Source organism: Poecilia reticulata, chromosome 5 (genome assembly GCF_904066995.2).
Source record: "Poecilia reticulata chromosome 5, P_reticulata-male-v2, whole genome shotgun sequence".
Classification (NCBI taxonomy): Eukaryota; Metazoa; Chordata; class Actinopteri; order Cyprinodontiformes; family Poeciliidae; genus Poecilia; species Poecilia reticulata.
In genome coordinates this window covers 28,993,708-29,008,425 of record NC_088834.1, presented here as the reverse complement: position 1 = coordinate 29,008,425, position 14,718 = coordinate 28,993,708, and the positions used below count along the sequence as shown (strand labels likewise).

The 14,718-nt window shown below is 41.0% G+C and overlaps 2 protein-coding genes across 4 annotated transcripts in view; one reads left to right on the top strand and one right to left on the bottom strand.

Annotated features, from left to right (window-relative positions):
- The window catches only part of cstf1 (cleavage stimulation factor, 3' pre-RNA, subunit 1), a 20,433-nt gene extending 20,319 nt beyond the window's left edge, over positions 1–114 (bottom strand). The window contains exon 1 of the mRNA XM_008410382.3: positions 12–114. The gene's annotated coding sequence lies outside the window, so the exon portion shown is untranslated. The remainder of the gene's footprint in view (positions 1–11) is intronic.
- znf831 (zinc finger protein 831) overlaps positions 1–14,638 on the top strand; it is a 20,976-nt gene extending 6,338 nt beyond the window's left edge. For 2 of the 3 annotated variants that reach the window (XM_017304889.2, XM_008410380.3), the window contains exons 3-4: positions 2,327–2,550; positions 12,396–14,638. In XM_017304889.2, coding sequence (XP_017160378.2) covers positions 2,327–2,550; positions 12,396–13,268 — 1,097 coding nt within the window. In that variant the 3' untranslated portion in view covers positions 13,269–14,638. Of the gene's footprint in view, positions 1–2,326; positions 2,551–7,307; positions 7,536–12,395 lie in introns of those variants that run through there. The other variant, XM_081607430.1, reaches the window with a different exon arrangement.
- The last annotated feature ends 80 nt before the right edge of the window (positions 14,639–14,718 follow it).

The following is a 14,718-nucleotide window of genomic DNA, read 5'->3' as shown; positions in this document are numbered from 1 at the left end:
CCATCACTTACCATTACAAACACAAATTTTGAAGATAGTTAGGCCACGTTCACACTGTAACCTGAATCCTATTTATTATGAAATCTGATTTTTTTTTTCCGCGTGGTCGTTCACACTTGAAAATATATGCGACTTGTATGTGATCTCCAGTCTGAACTACAAAAGTGTCCCGCATGCGCAGTAGAGGGCATAATAACGTCACACATAGAGAGCGTGCTCAGTTTTGTCAGAAATAAAAAAAGAAAAAAAAAGAAGTGCTCAGTGTTTGCAGATGTAAACGTGGATGCTAATCTTACGATTTTAAAGTTGTAAGACCGGAGCCAGCACATTAAAAACTTAATCCTCATCCGCCATGGTTGTTGTTTTTCTTCCGACTTGCGCGCGTATCAGTAAGCAGAGTAGTGACGTGACGTCTGTCCAGTATCAATGACGTTCAGGTCGGAGGAATGCGACCTGGACGCTGTAGAGGACAGGTAGTGTGGGTCGAATTTGAAAAAAAAAAAAAAAAAAAAAAAAAAAACTGATCTGTGCTGTTCAAATTGACATGAAAAGATCAGAAATAGGTCGCATTAAATAAAAAAAAAGAAAAGAAAAAAAATCGGGTTTGGGTCAAGTTAGGCTGCCGTATGAGCGTAGCCTTCCTCTCCAAATTAAATGAATTCTGATTAAAGAAGCAGATCGTTTGAAAAGAAACCTCATTTTTCTGTTGGATATATGGGAGCAGAAATTAAAAAAGGCTTCATTTACCTGAAATATTGGAAACGTTAAAATTAAACAATAAAAATAAACAAACAAACAAACAAACAAACAAACAAACAAACAAACAAACAAATAAATAAATAAATAAATAAATAAATAAATAAATAAATAAATAAAACATTTAATAGGAGGCACAGGTGTGTCAGGTAAAAGTTACGAACGCATCACCAGTGTTAAAATAATGACTTTCATCTAGATTTTGCTCACATGGCGCATCTGTTTAGTAAAAATGAGTAAACTTATTTGTTGAGCAAAATAATCAGGGACGGGTCAAAGGGAAGACGCTCAGTGATTATTCTCGTCCGTCATGGTGGATCTGACTGAGTCTGATGAATTTTCTGCCATTGTTTTGTTTAGTATCTGTAAAGCTGGTGTCCAGCAGGACGCAAACAGCACAGGAGTTCTGTACATTACCACACTGATGATTTCAGTCCCTGAAAAAATGTAGGTAGAGGCCGCATTCCAACACAAGGTGGCAGCACAATCTAATGACTTTTTCTGGTTCCTGAATTCCAGGAACTAGAAAAATCACGTCGTTTTTTTTTTTGTTTTTTTTTTTACTCAAACATTAAAATGTTTGTCAGGGATTCAGACTGCAGGCGGAAACAATCAAAAGCAGCTTTTGCTTGCTTTTTTCCTGTAATTAAAAGACGGTGGATTGCCGCCAGGATCCCCAGGGCTAACACTCTGGTCCTTATGTTTCATCACAGAATATATGAGTTTGTGTTTGTCTTCCCAGGCTCCAGTAGTTGCTGAAGTTCTCACATTTCTCTTGTAGGCAGGACGTTACAAAAAAATGTCAAGGGTAGAGGACCTTTCAGATAGGCCCGTCGCAATAAACAACAAATCTATAAATCGATTAATCGCATGATAAATTAAAACAAGCACAGTAATTTCCATTTGCATGATTTATTGTTTTTCTTTCTCTTTCTCCCAAAAGCTGAATGACAAAAGTCTTGAGTTTGGTGATTTGGTCTCAACTAGACCTTTTTTCTGAAGGTCAATTTTGTTTACAGAAACTTCATAATTTATTGCATTTGTCGTTTCTGTTGTTCTTTTTTTATTATTATTTATTTTGGATATTTAACATGTCTTCCAGTTCCAGTGCTAAATGTTCATCAGAATTTAAAGCTTATAGTTTTCTGGGGAACCTACAAAATACATAGAAGCAAATTCTTGATTACTTTGCATTTCTAACGTATAAGAATCGTAAAAAGGTGCCTCGTTTTGGGTTCGCATGAGGTCGTGAGGTTGTGTATGTGTGCAGTTTAAAGTCTAGTATGTGTGCAAAGGTGATCCAGAGCTCAGAGCACCGACTCTGTGTCGTGAATAGTTGTCCACACGCTCAGGATGCATCTGGTGTATCCAGATGTGTCCTGAGCATCTGGATGCAGTTGCTCGTTGGGATAGGCCACAACGAGCAACTATGACCGAATGAGATAATTTATTTTTCATCGTGTTGTGAACCCTGATCCTTACCTGAAGCCTTCAAGCAGTAAAACTTGAACCTTAAAAAAAAAAACAAACCCAAAAAACAACTTCTTTATGTCTGTTTTTGTTGCCTGAGGGATCACGGAGGGAGCACAGACTGGTCTGGACTCACAGGAGCACAGCGAGATACCTCTGCAGCCAGACAGCACGGATCACTGGAGACCAAAGCAGAGCCAGGGGGAGCCAGAGAGAAAACACCAACGCTTGGGAGAGCAGGGAAACGACGGGTTGACAAAATCAGACAAAGGACCAGAGACTTACAGCAGACATGTGGCTGCAGCAGACATGAGCAGGCGTAAGGTGAGAAGGAAAATCACTGCCTATGTGTTGAATGTTAACTGTACGTCCTATTTTTCATTATTATTATTTTGGTGCTTGAATCAAGCATAAACGCACTCTCTTAGAAGAAGTCTAGACAAGGTTTGTGTTCAAAATGTACTAATTGCTTAGAGTTTAAAGGTCAAAAGGTCAACCAGTTCCCCCACTTTTACTTAATCAAAATGACCTTTTCAATTTTCATTAATATCTTCAAAGCCAAAGCAGCACAAAACAAAACAAAATTGCTGCATAAACCAGCAAAAAAGTGTGTTTGTTTGGGGGAGAGGGGGGGTCAGGGATGCTGGTTGACCTTTCATGACCTCTATAAACATTTCTTAATATATTTAAAGTGATAGCTGCACAAACAAAATTTTTTGCTGCACAAACGTAGCACACATTTTTGACACCAAATTTTGTCTGATTTGAAGAAGGTGGAAGGGGGCAACTTCACTCAGGTATTAAATAGTTATGTATTTAAAAACTGTATGGATGTTTTTTCCCCCTTTGGTTCCACTGTATGATTTAATATACAAAATAAAAAAAAAACAACAACAAAAAAAAAACAAGTTTATAAGATGACTTCTTCCAGTTTGGAATTCTTCCTGTGGATTTTATTGTTTTAATTACAGCTTCAGCTGCAGTCGTCCACAAATCATTCACATATTTAGAAGGCTGCTATCTGAGGACGGTGTCGGAGCAGACGGCTTCTTATGAAAGTGTTGCAGCACAATAGACACATGATCCTGCCCATGTGTAGAAAGTAGTAAAATGAATTACACAAGACGACTCTTTAGTAAACAGTTTAGTCGCAGAACCGCACACAGGGGCAAGTTGATTTATGCCCCCTGAAGGCATCCAGTAATTCCTTATATCAATAATATGGGGGGGCAACAGGCAACTAAACCAGGATATCAAAATTCTTGAGATTGCTTTATAAACTTCAAGTTAAAAAAAAAAACATGCTGGAAGAAAAGCGTGTCTGCAAATTAATTTAATTCTCTTTCAGATTATTTCTATAAATCGTCTTCACTAATATTTGGTTTGTATACAGAAGAAAGAGAATAGCGGACGACTGACCTGGGGGCCTGTGATCACTTTGGGTGGATGGTTGTTTTGTCTGAATAGTCCAGGAAAAGTCACCAGATCTTGTTATACATGCCTGGCCAGAACCTGCAAGAGAGTATGTAATATTTTGAAGTTTCACACGTGTCAAGACCTCCTTGAGCCAGCCAAGGTGTGGAGGAGGTTGAACATTTTTCCATTTGAATATTTGTGAAGCCAAATATGCATCAATTTGCTGTTGATGCATATTTGGCAGTTTAAGTGGGGGAGTGTTGAATAAAACGAAACGAGGATTAGGAATAAGGTCATCTTTCACCGCCGTTGCGAGAGTGTCAAATATTTGGCTCTAGACATGTCAATAACGGCTGGATACACTTTCGGCAGCAAAGCACTGGAGTGGTATACTCTGAAAAGAACCTTGATTGTGTTCAATTGAGCCTTGTATATATGGAGGAAATTTGAACCAATTTAAGAATTAGATCCCACTGACTGTCTGGGATCTCTTCAAGGTCCATTTAAGATAAACAATCGGAGCTGTATCAGGGGAGTCGATGAGGCTATATTTAAGGAAACAAAAAAGTATCTCTGAGCAGAGTCCTGAGTGAGCAAGGAGTCAAGCAGTGACCCTGGAAGACATTTAGCAAATTAAGGTTGGTGGATTTGACAAACAGTCTAGTTTAAAGGAAGCATGAAAAGGGGAAAGTGGTAAAAGACTTTTCTCTGTAAAGGTCATTGACCTTAACTTGGCCAATATTGGAAGTAAGGTTGGAGAGGAACGGAGCGGGGAACATGAGATTTTTAAAATTTTTTTATTTGAGCTTCAGTAGGAGGTTCCTGCAAGCTGTAGTGTTCACAAAACTGAGTTCAAATGTTTAAGGAATTGGTGACCGCAGGGTTTGGTGAAATGTTCTGGCTCTTGAAGGGAAGTGGTGCCATACTCACAAAGAACGAGGTATAGTCCAAGTTTGTCGTTTATTGAACATTCAGAAACTACAGTGGCTTTGATGAGCCACAGCAAAGATAAACAAAGTTAAAACAACTTGAACAGATGATCAACTCTAAACCACTCGCACCTTTTTACTCTCCGTCTCTCTGTCATTTAAGCACACCCGTTGCCATGGCAACCTCCTGCGCTCCACAAGCCGACCAGAGATCACGTTAAAAACATAACAGTCTTTTATGATATTAGGTTTTCAGGCTTGATATTTATTTTGCGATCATTAATAAGCCTCCCTAAACACAGAGGTGGTTGATTAGTTAATTTTAAACTCCTGCTCTGTTATTTTGGTAATGGAACCGAAACGCACAGAATTACGCAACACCTTGTTGCCAGTTCAATTCCCGGCCTGGCGACCTTTGCAGGGGGGCCCAATCTAATATTTTGTCAGGAGGCCCAAAATTCCTGGCGACGCCTCTGGTTCCAGCTGTCGGCAGAAACTCAGAAGTGAAGTTAAAAGCTGAATGAAGCTTCATATCAGACAAAGGAGTCTGAAAACAAAGAATCAAAAGAACTCTGTGAAAAAGGGGAGTTTTAAAGACAGCACTCATCTTTCAGAGAAGCAAACAACTAACTGCAGTGCATTATGGGTAAAAGTGGCAGACAAGTTTGTAGTTCCCATCTGATTGAACAATTCCAGCTCTTGGCAGGGCTCAGAAGTGAGCATAAAAGCTGAACCAAGTTTCATGTCAGAAAAACTGACTTATAAAATAAAGAAATAAAAACATAAACAAACGTGATGGAAAAAGGGACTCCATAATCAAAATTCCAATCTTCAGAATAAGATACAAGCAATAATCCTGCATCCAGTGGAAGTGAGATGAAGAAATAAAATAAAATATGACCATCCTTCTTATCCTTTTCAAAGAAAGTAAAGCAAGTAATTAAAATGTTTTGAAAATAAAATAAAATACTGACCTTTTATTTATTGGATGCAGTTTTTATATTTTAGTTTATATAAACTTGCATTTTAGAACAATGCAAGAACATAAATTAACCATATATTTGTTTAAAACTGTGCATGTAAAGCTCAGTTTGATTAACCATCTGTAACAACAATAAAGAGATTTGGTAAAACACAATGGGCACCGAGGTAAGGTCAGTGTCTGGCAAAAAACAAGTTCCTGCAAGGAGGAGTCCTAATGTTACCGCTTGGGAAATTCACACCACACTTTCTCAACAACTAAAACACGACAAAAACAATATAACAGCAGAACTAGCATGGCCTAGATTAAACATATTTCAATATATATGCAAAAAAGAAAACCATATAAACATATTTTATAAAATGCATAAATATATGCAAGTATGTGTCAGTTATGACATCACTCTCTCTGTGATGTCATAATAGCATTCTCTTGTTATGACATCATAAACAGTCTTAAGTACTTGAACTTTTTCCCAAGAGATCATTCAGTGGAGCATTGAAGAAAGAGTGGCAACTAGTAAAACTTTTATGATGGAGGATCCAGAATTTGTTGAAGAACTTGAGAAATTTTATATAAAGACTCAAAGAAGGAGGTTGCGAGGTTTAAATGCAGAGGAATTACTGACTGAAATGGCGGAACTAATGAAGAAAATTAAAAGATTTTATAATTTGGACGAGTCAGAAGAAGATGAGATATTGGAGGCTGTGATGGAACATCTGAGGCCAGGAGTGAGGCAGCAGCAGCAGCAGCAGCAGCAGCAGCGTCCACCCTGGAGTATGTGGACTTTCTTGTCTGATTGTGGGGAGTCTTTAATGAGCGGCTTCGGTTTTGGCTTGGGTGTTGGTACAGCTGCAAGCATTGTTCTGGCTGTGTGTTGCAAACTCCTTTCCCAAACACTCTTGTGAATATGGATGGTGCTTGCAGAACCTGGCTCTTGGGACGTGGAGTGTCTCCTCTCTGGGAGAGATTGGGAGAGGGGTTCCTGCCTCAGTGGAGGAGTTTAAGTATCTGGAGATCTCGTTCACAAATGAGGGAAAATGGGAGCGGGAGATCGACAGGTGGATTGGGGCAGCGTCTGCTGGTCCGTCGTGGTGAAGAGAGAGCTGAGTCAAACAGCGAAGCTCTCGATTTACCAGTCGATCTTTGTTCCCACCTCATCTGCGGTCATGAGCTGTGGGTCATGACTGAAAGAACGAGGTCCCAGATACAAGCGGCCGAAATGAGTTTTCTCCGCAGGGTGTCTGGGTTCTCCCTTAGAGATAGGGCGAGAAGCTCGGTCATCCGGGAGGAACTCAAAGTAGAGCTGCTGCTTCTCTCGTCAGGATGCCTTCTGGACGCCTCCCTGGTGAGGTGTTCCAGGCACGTCCCACCGGGAGGAGGCCCCAAGGAAGACCCAGGACACTCTGGAGGGACTATGTCTCTCGGCTGGCCTGGGAACGCCTTGGGATTCCCCCCGAGGAGCTGGAAGAAGTGGCTGGGGAGAGGGAAGTCTGGGCCTCCCTTCTGAAGCTGCTGCTCCATGACCCAGAAACAATAGAGGAAAATGGATGGATGGACAAAGGTTTTTGTTATCATGCAGATTCTAAGGGCTCGACATGTAAGAGGATGAGGAGGTTCTACAAACAACTCTACGGATGATTCTTCACTTTCACTTGTTTTGCATGACCCCTGGAGGGGGTCATGGAGAGTGAACAACTCTGTTTAATTCCCTGAAATTGATTCACTTACCTGGAGATTACATTGTTTCTTCGGTGGAAACTGAAATCCTGGGTACGCCTCGCTGTCTTCCTGCCAAAAAGGAGGACAAAGGTTACTTATCTGACAAGATTAATACAAACATGATAAAAGAAGAGACTAAATATATTCCTCAAAGTGAGGTCATCACCTGGGGCCTTGGGACTTTCTGTTTGGACGTCGTCTACTGGGTCTTTTGGACCTTCTTTCCTGCAATGAAGAGACAAAAAGACATTACTCACCTGGTATGTATTTCTTCTTTTTGTAATGGACAACCAGGTTGTTTACTTGTGATTTGGGGTTTTTGTTTGGTTACCTGCAGCATCTCCTGAATTGGATGGTTCATTTGCAGGTACTGGTTATAAAAAGTTTTATATACTTTGATTGTAATGTGGGCGGGCTGCACAGTGGTGCAGTTGGTAGCACTGTTGCCTGGCAACAAGAAGGGTTCAATTCTCGGCCCTGGAAGACTCCATGTCTTTCTGCATGGAGTTTGCATGTTCTCCCTGTACATGCATGGGTTCTCTCCGGGTACTCCGGCTTCCTCCCATAGTCCAAAAGCATGACTGTCAGGGCTAATTGGTTTCTCTAAAGTCTCCCTAGGTGTGTGTGCATAGTTTTTTGTCCTGTGTCACTGACAGACTGGTGACCTGGCCTCCTGCCTGGAATGTTAAGTCTCATCAACTTGTTGTTTGTACTCATTGAGTCCATGCAACAACTGAAATAAAATAAAAAAGGAAACTATTTGAAAGTGGTGAGGATTTCGGCTGGTAAAAAGTTTAACATTTTAACATGTCCAGACACTACGCCATTTCTACGGAAGCAAACAGTACAACTATGTCAAGTAATGACAGTCTTGTGTATAGTTAGTACATTGCTGCTGTTGTATGCAGAAAAAAACAAATACATTTTGCTGACAATATCTTGGGTGAGTTTAGGAATATTGTTTACCGTGGAAAAGTCTTGACCAAATACATTATTAACATAGAACTTTTAATGTCAACACATTTTTTCATTTATGTTGCCGCATGTTACACAGAGCGGCTTGTAATGTGGGACTCACCTACCGGTCCGAGATAAATCTGTTCTCCTTTCTCTTCTTTGGGCCTTTTCCCGTTTGCAAAGAAACTTTCCAAAGACATCTGATCTGTTTCTTACTCATTTTGCTGCTTGTGGACTCAATGTTGGCATGCAAGTAACCAGACTTCCAATGATTCACTTCCTGCTAAAGAGCCCCCTGGTGATTGAAGAAAAATCCACATATAAACAGCTTATAGTTTGGAAAATACCATAAATGAAAAAAAATCTGAATGCTCTCTGGTATTGTTCAGGGGGCCGGACCAAATGTGGAGGCGGGCCGGATCCGGCCCGCGGGCCGTAGTTTGGGGACTCTTGTTCTATAGAGTATTTTTATGTTTAATTTACTGGGGTCATCGCAGCTGAACTAACGGGCGCCCGTGAGAAGAAGAGCGACCGCAGTTCTACTTACCTGAGGCATAAAGCTACTGTACAGGAACTGCTGCAATTTGTTCTTATGTACAGATTCATTAATATACCGTTAGTTATCAGCTATGAAATTAAACTGTTCTGGAAGTTGTTGGAAAATAATATGATTATGTTCAGAAGTGAAATTAGTTTTAAATTCTTGGGAGTACTATGACAAAAGTATAGTATATATACACAAAAGTATATAAAAATATAAATTCCCTTCTCACCCTCCGCGGGTGGTCTGTTTCATCCGCTGAGCTCGGGTCCTCTACCAGAGGCCTGGGAGCTTGAGGGTTCTGCGCAGTATCTTGGCTGTGCTTAGAACTGCACATTTCTGGACTGAGATGTCTGATGTTGTTCCTGGGATCTGTTTGAGCCACTGCTCCAGTTTGGGGGTGACTGCCCCGAGGGCCCCAATGACCACAGGCACCACTTTGGTCTTCACCTTCCAGGTCTTTTCCAGTTCCTCCCTGAGGCCCTGGTATTTCTCCAATTTCTCATGCTCCTTTTTCCTGATGTTGTAGTCACTTGGTATTGCTACATCCACCACAACGGCTTTCCTCTGTTCTTTATCCACCACCACAATGTCCGGTTGGTTCGCCATTACCATCTTGTCTGTCTGGATCTGGAAGTCCCACAGGATCTTAGCTCGGTCATTCTCCACCACTTTTGGGGGTGTTCCCCACTTTGATCTCGGGGCTTCCAGTCCATATTCTGCACAGATGTTCCTGTACACTATGCCCACCACTTGTTTATGTCGTTCCATGTACGCTTTCCCTGCCAGCATCTTGCACCCTGCTATTATGTGCTGGATTGTCTCAGGGGCCTCCTTGCACAACCTACACCTTGGGTCTTGTCTGGTGTGGTAGATCTGAGCCTCTATTGCTCTGGTGTTTAGGGCCTGTTTCTGGGCGGCCAGGATGAGTGCCTCTGTGCTGTCCTTGAGTCCAGCTTTCTCCAGCCATTGGTAGGTTTTCCTGACATCAGCCACTTCAGTTATTTTTCGGTGGTACATCCCATGTAGGGGCTTGTCCTCCCATGATGGTACTTCCAGCACCTTGTCTTCTGTTCCCCATTGCCTGATATATATATATATATATATATATATATATATATATATATATATATATATATATATAAACTGCTTCTTTGTGTGATTTGGAACGCGGTTTAATTTTTTTGCGAAGCGATAAAAGCTGGTAGCTCTTGAATTGCTACAAAATGGAGATATATTTCCCTCAGCCTATTGACTGGCAATGTTGACACCTTGAGATGTCATGAGACCTAAATTCTGAACATCATGGCATGGAGTCATCCCAGTTTTCCATGTCTGGCATATAACCATTCAGTTTAGCTTTTAAACTGGTTCTATTGATCCTGTGTCCAGACAGAGGGAACATCAGTAGCCCAGCATCATGACCTGTTTGTTCTGAAGATCCTGCAGCTTCCACTTCTCTTCCTAACATGGCGCCTCCTCACCCTGACTCTCAAAATTAAATTAATTTAATTACACATATATGTTTCACTGAATAATTATAATTATTGCGGTAGAAGTTATTTGTTTGTTAAATACTTAATGAAACATATTTACCATGTTTGATGTTTGTGTGGATGACCTATACTCACAGATGAAGGAGATAATTAGTCCAACTTTGTCGTTTTTTGAATGTTCCGAAATTACAGCGGCTGTGATGCACCAAGGCAAAGGCGCATGTAATGGTAAAATACAGACACAAGGTTAAAATAGCCCTTTTACCAGGGATGAAGCACACCCGTTGCCATGGCAACTGCCACGAGCCGAGCAGGGACTTCATTAAAAACATAACATTCAGTTCGTTACAATATTAGGTTTTCAGGCTTGATATTTATTTTGTGATCATTAATAAGCCTCTCATGAACACAGCGGTGGTTGATTAGTTAATTTTAAACTCCTGCTCTGCTAGTTTTTTTTTTTTAATGGAGCCGAAACGCACAGAATTGCGCAACACCTTGTTGAAACAATAATTACTGAGGTTATTATTGTTGTGGGGTTAGAGTTAGCTAACATGTTAGCTTCCTAACATGGCACCTCCTCACCCTGACTCTCATACTGATAGGAGGAACCACAGAGCTCTGTTAGGTTAAAGCTCATCTTCTGAAGTTGGGATATGTTTCCTCCAACAGGTTCCAGAGGAATCACCTCAAACCAGATGTTGGACTGGATTTTATTTCACTGTCATTTGTGAATGTTAGCTCCTCATTTTCAACAGTGGAGCTATAAAGGTTGAAAAAGGTTAATATTTTGGAGAAAGTCTCATCAACATCAATATTTCCACTAAATAAGAGGTAAAAAACAAAATTGTTTGATAAAGGAAAATCCTCTCAGACTCTGAGCCTGACAGCACCAAACTATTTTTTTATATTAGACAATTAATTTAATTGTTAAATACTTAATGAAACATATTTACCCCTATTTGATGTTTGTTGTATTCACAAAGAACGAGGTAATTAGTCCAAGTTTGTCGTTTATTTAATGTTCAGAAATTACAGGCTGTAATGAGCCACAGCAAAGGTAAAACAACCTGAACAGATGATCAACTCTAAACCACTCGCACCTTTTTACTCTCCGTCTCTCTCTGTCATTTAAGCACACCCGTTGACATGGCAACCTCCTGCGCTCCACAAGCCGACAAGAGATTATGTTAAAAACACAACATTCAGTCCGTTACGATATTAGGTTTGCAGGCTTAATATTTATTTTTATATCATTAATAAACGCTCCCTGAACACAGCGGGGGTTGATTAGTTAATTTTAAACTCCTGTTCTGCTCGTTACTTTGGTAATGGAACCGAAACGCACAGAATTACGCAACACCTTGTTGAAACAATAATCACTGAGATTATTATTTTTGTTGTGTCATTAATTTGAACATGTTTTGTTGATTTTTGTTGATTTCTTTAATAAAGTTACAAACGTTTTAAGGAGCCAGAGGAGGACGTGCTGGTCTCAGCCTCCTGGCAGCGTTCAATTTGTCACCTAAAACCGAGATCGACTCAAAACTTTCCGCGATCCACGTATTGCACCGCTGCTCTAACAAAGCACGGACAGTTCAGAAACAATATGAAATGGGAAACAAAAATTATTAACTGATTAAGTCATGTTTTAGATTGTTCTTGAAAAACTAATCAGTCACGGCTAATTAGTGGGCGCAGTAGCGGCTGCACAGTTTAACCCACTGATTTTTTACAGCAGACAGCCGCTCCCCTCTCTTGTAGGTACTGCTTACCCCCACCAAATCTTTTAGGAGTACGCAGTACCCTGCCGTACCCCCTTACTTTCACCCCTGGTCTTGAGTAATAAGGACCAGGGTTCCCGCTGTAGTTTCTAGGAGCTGTTCAGCGATGAGGATCTGTGGAAGAATAAGGAATAGTTAAATTCACTTAGAACGATCATTTTAAATTACTCAGAGGGGGTCAGTACTTACAGAGGATCTTGTGACGAGTTGCGGTAGAGTCGGGGTCTTCCTGAAGGTTTCAACTGCACACTTCACTGCTGCAATTACTGGGGAAAAGATGCTACCTGGGCACCCCATGGTGTTCTTGTTAGAGGCTAATTCCTTTCTATTCTTTTGTTCCAGGGAGAAGAAACAAACCTTCATGTGGATACCTCTAAAATCTCCTGTCTGTCAGAACAACATTTAGAGTCTCTTTCCCAGAAGAACTCCTGTATGTCCGAGTGCCCTCCACCCAACCTTCATCAAGCCCCAAACACTTCACATAACTCTGACACTCCTGCTAACAGCATTCATTCCAGCCTTTTGAGCTCTCCACCACTGGAAATCAACCATTTCTATTCACCACAGAAGACCTGGGACAGAGGCATCGTCCTCTACAACCAGCAAATGCAGGTCTCGCGTGAATCAGATCTGAGCCAGGATGCTCCGATTCCGATTTCCACATCAGAAACACAGAGTGTCTTTTTATGTGCTGAGCCCACCCTGCAGTCATTCTCAAGTCAAGATCAAACAAAAAGCCCCATCGGTTTTTCAGCTCAGGAAGGCTGTACAGCCGCCGGTAACTACAGCTGTGATGTTTTCACAGGAGAGAGTAAAAACAACTCTTGCGTCTTACCAGATTTTAGAACATTGTCCTCTTCGTACTTCAGCCATGTTCCCAAAGTGTGCAGAGGTACTGGTGAGATGACCGGGGACATCCAAATGCTGCCAGACAACCAGATTACTGAATCTCCGTCTCAGCCATTTTTGTTTCTGGAACCTGAAAAGAAGCAGGATGCCATGTACTCACTGAATGACTTCACAGGCCAGAGCTCTAACTCTGGGAGGCCTGACATTGCCAGCAAATACCAGTCCGTTTTCATGATTGGGTCCTTTCATGGCTACCAGTCTTCAGACTGTCTGCCCAGTGGAGTAAGGCCTGTTCCAAGCTTTCAAGACAACACAGAAGATACCAGCAGCAGTGACGATGAAGGAAAACTCATCATTGAGCTCTAGTAAAACATGAAAAAAACTTATTTTACAGACCATTTTTTTCTGCTGTATATTTTTATGAGGCAAACTACTCAGGAGGGAAAAATAAGAAGAGTGGATGATTTAATTTAGTGGTAAATGAAACAGGACTGCACATATGGATTTTTTTATATGGCTTTTGTATAGGTGCAAATATTTTGTATGACTGTAAAAGCAATATTGTGGTAATACTGCAAAGAGTAAATTAAGCTGCGATTCCAAACATATTACTTCATGGTAACTCAGGTGGTTTTGAATGCCTCCTCACCTTCATGAATCTAATGAAGGTGAGGAGGCAAATCCTCCCCATGGATTTCTGACAGCAACCAACATAGCTGCAGCACATGTAAATGGTAAATGGCCCATACGCTTAATCAAGGACCCCAAAGCGATTCACACTGCATTCAGTCATTCACCCGTTCACACCCACATTCACACGCTGAAATTTTACTACATATGTAAAACACCTAGGGATACACCGAATGTAGTTTACTGGCTGATTCCCGATCTTTTAAACCCTGATCTGCCGATTCCGATTTTGGCCGATACCAATTTCTTTTTGTCTGAAATGAACCTAACTATAGCAAGAAAGTCGCAGAGTTGGCAACAGACTAATGTTCATTTCAAACTTTCAGACATGACCTGGTGGGCCGGTCGGTCAGTTAAACATCTCTCACAGGAGAACAGAAGAGGACAATGTTGATTCTCAGGCCTTTTCTGAGGCCTAAAAGAGGTAGATAACATCATCTTCACACATAAGTATCGGCCGATCACCGTTCTCCCAAAATTAAGGGAACTGGCCAGTAAATTGGTGCAGCCCTAAAAACAAAGCATCCTAAAACTTGAAAGTACAAGATACTGATTAGCAGTTCTGATAACGGCTGATTTGGCACATATAAGTACCAGCCACTATTTGTCAACACATCCCATAAAATAGGAAATATAATATGAGCTTGTATTGCTAAAAGTAGCAATACAAGCATCACAAGAGTTAGCCAGTCCTTCTGGTTGTCAGATGTGCAAGTAGAGCTTGCTAAGCTGTGACAACGTTTGAGCTCCCACTTCTGAGCCAAACCAATCAATCTAACCTAAAGATTTTAAGTTTAAGTCCTTGTTAAATACTGACCTGTTCAGAATAAAACTTGCCTCTCACTTCTGCTGCCAGGGCAGGCTAAGCATCACATTTTGAAGTTTAAAACCACAGGATCTGATTTGAACCAATCGCTAATGTTTGGCCGTGATGTATGTAATGCACCTGGCTTGATGGAGCTTGCCAGAAATTACGTGCGCTGTACACAACCCCATGAGGAGTAAGGTCTTCACATCTTTGCCAGTAATAAAATGTCTTAAACGTTCCTCTTGTTCTGGCTTCAATTGCTCAACATTTGGAAGTGTGGCCAACACTTTGTTTGCATCCCCCTGCCGTGGCCAAACT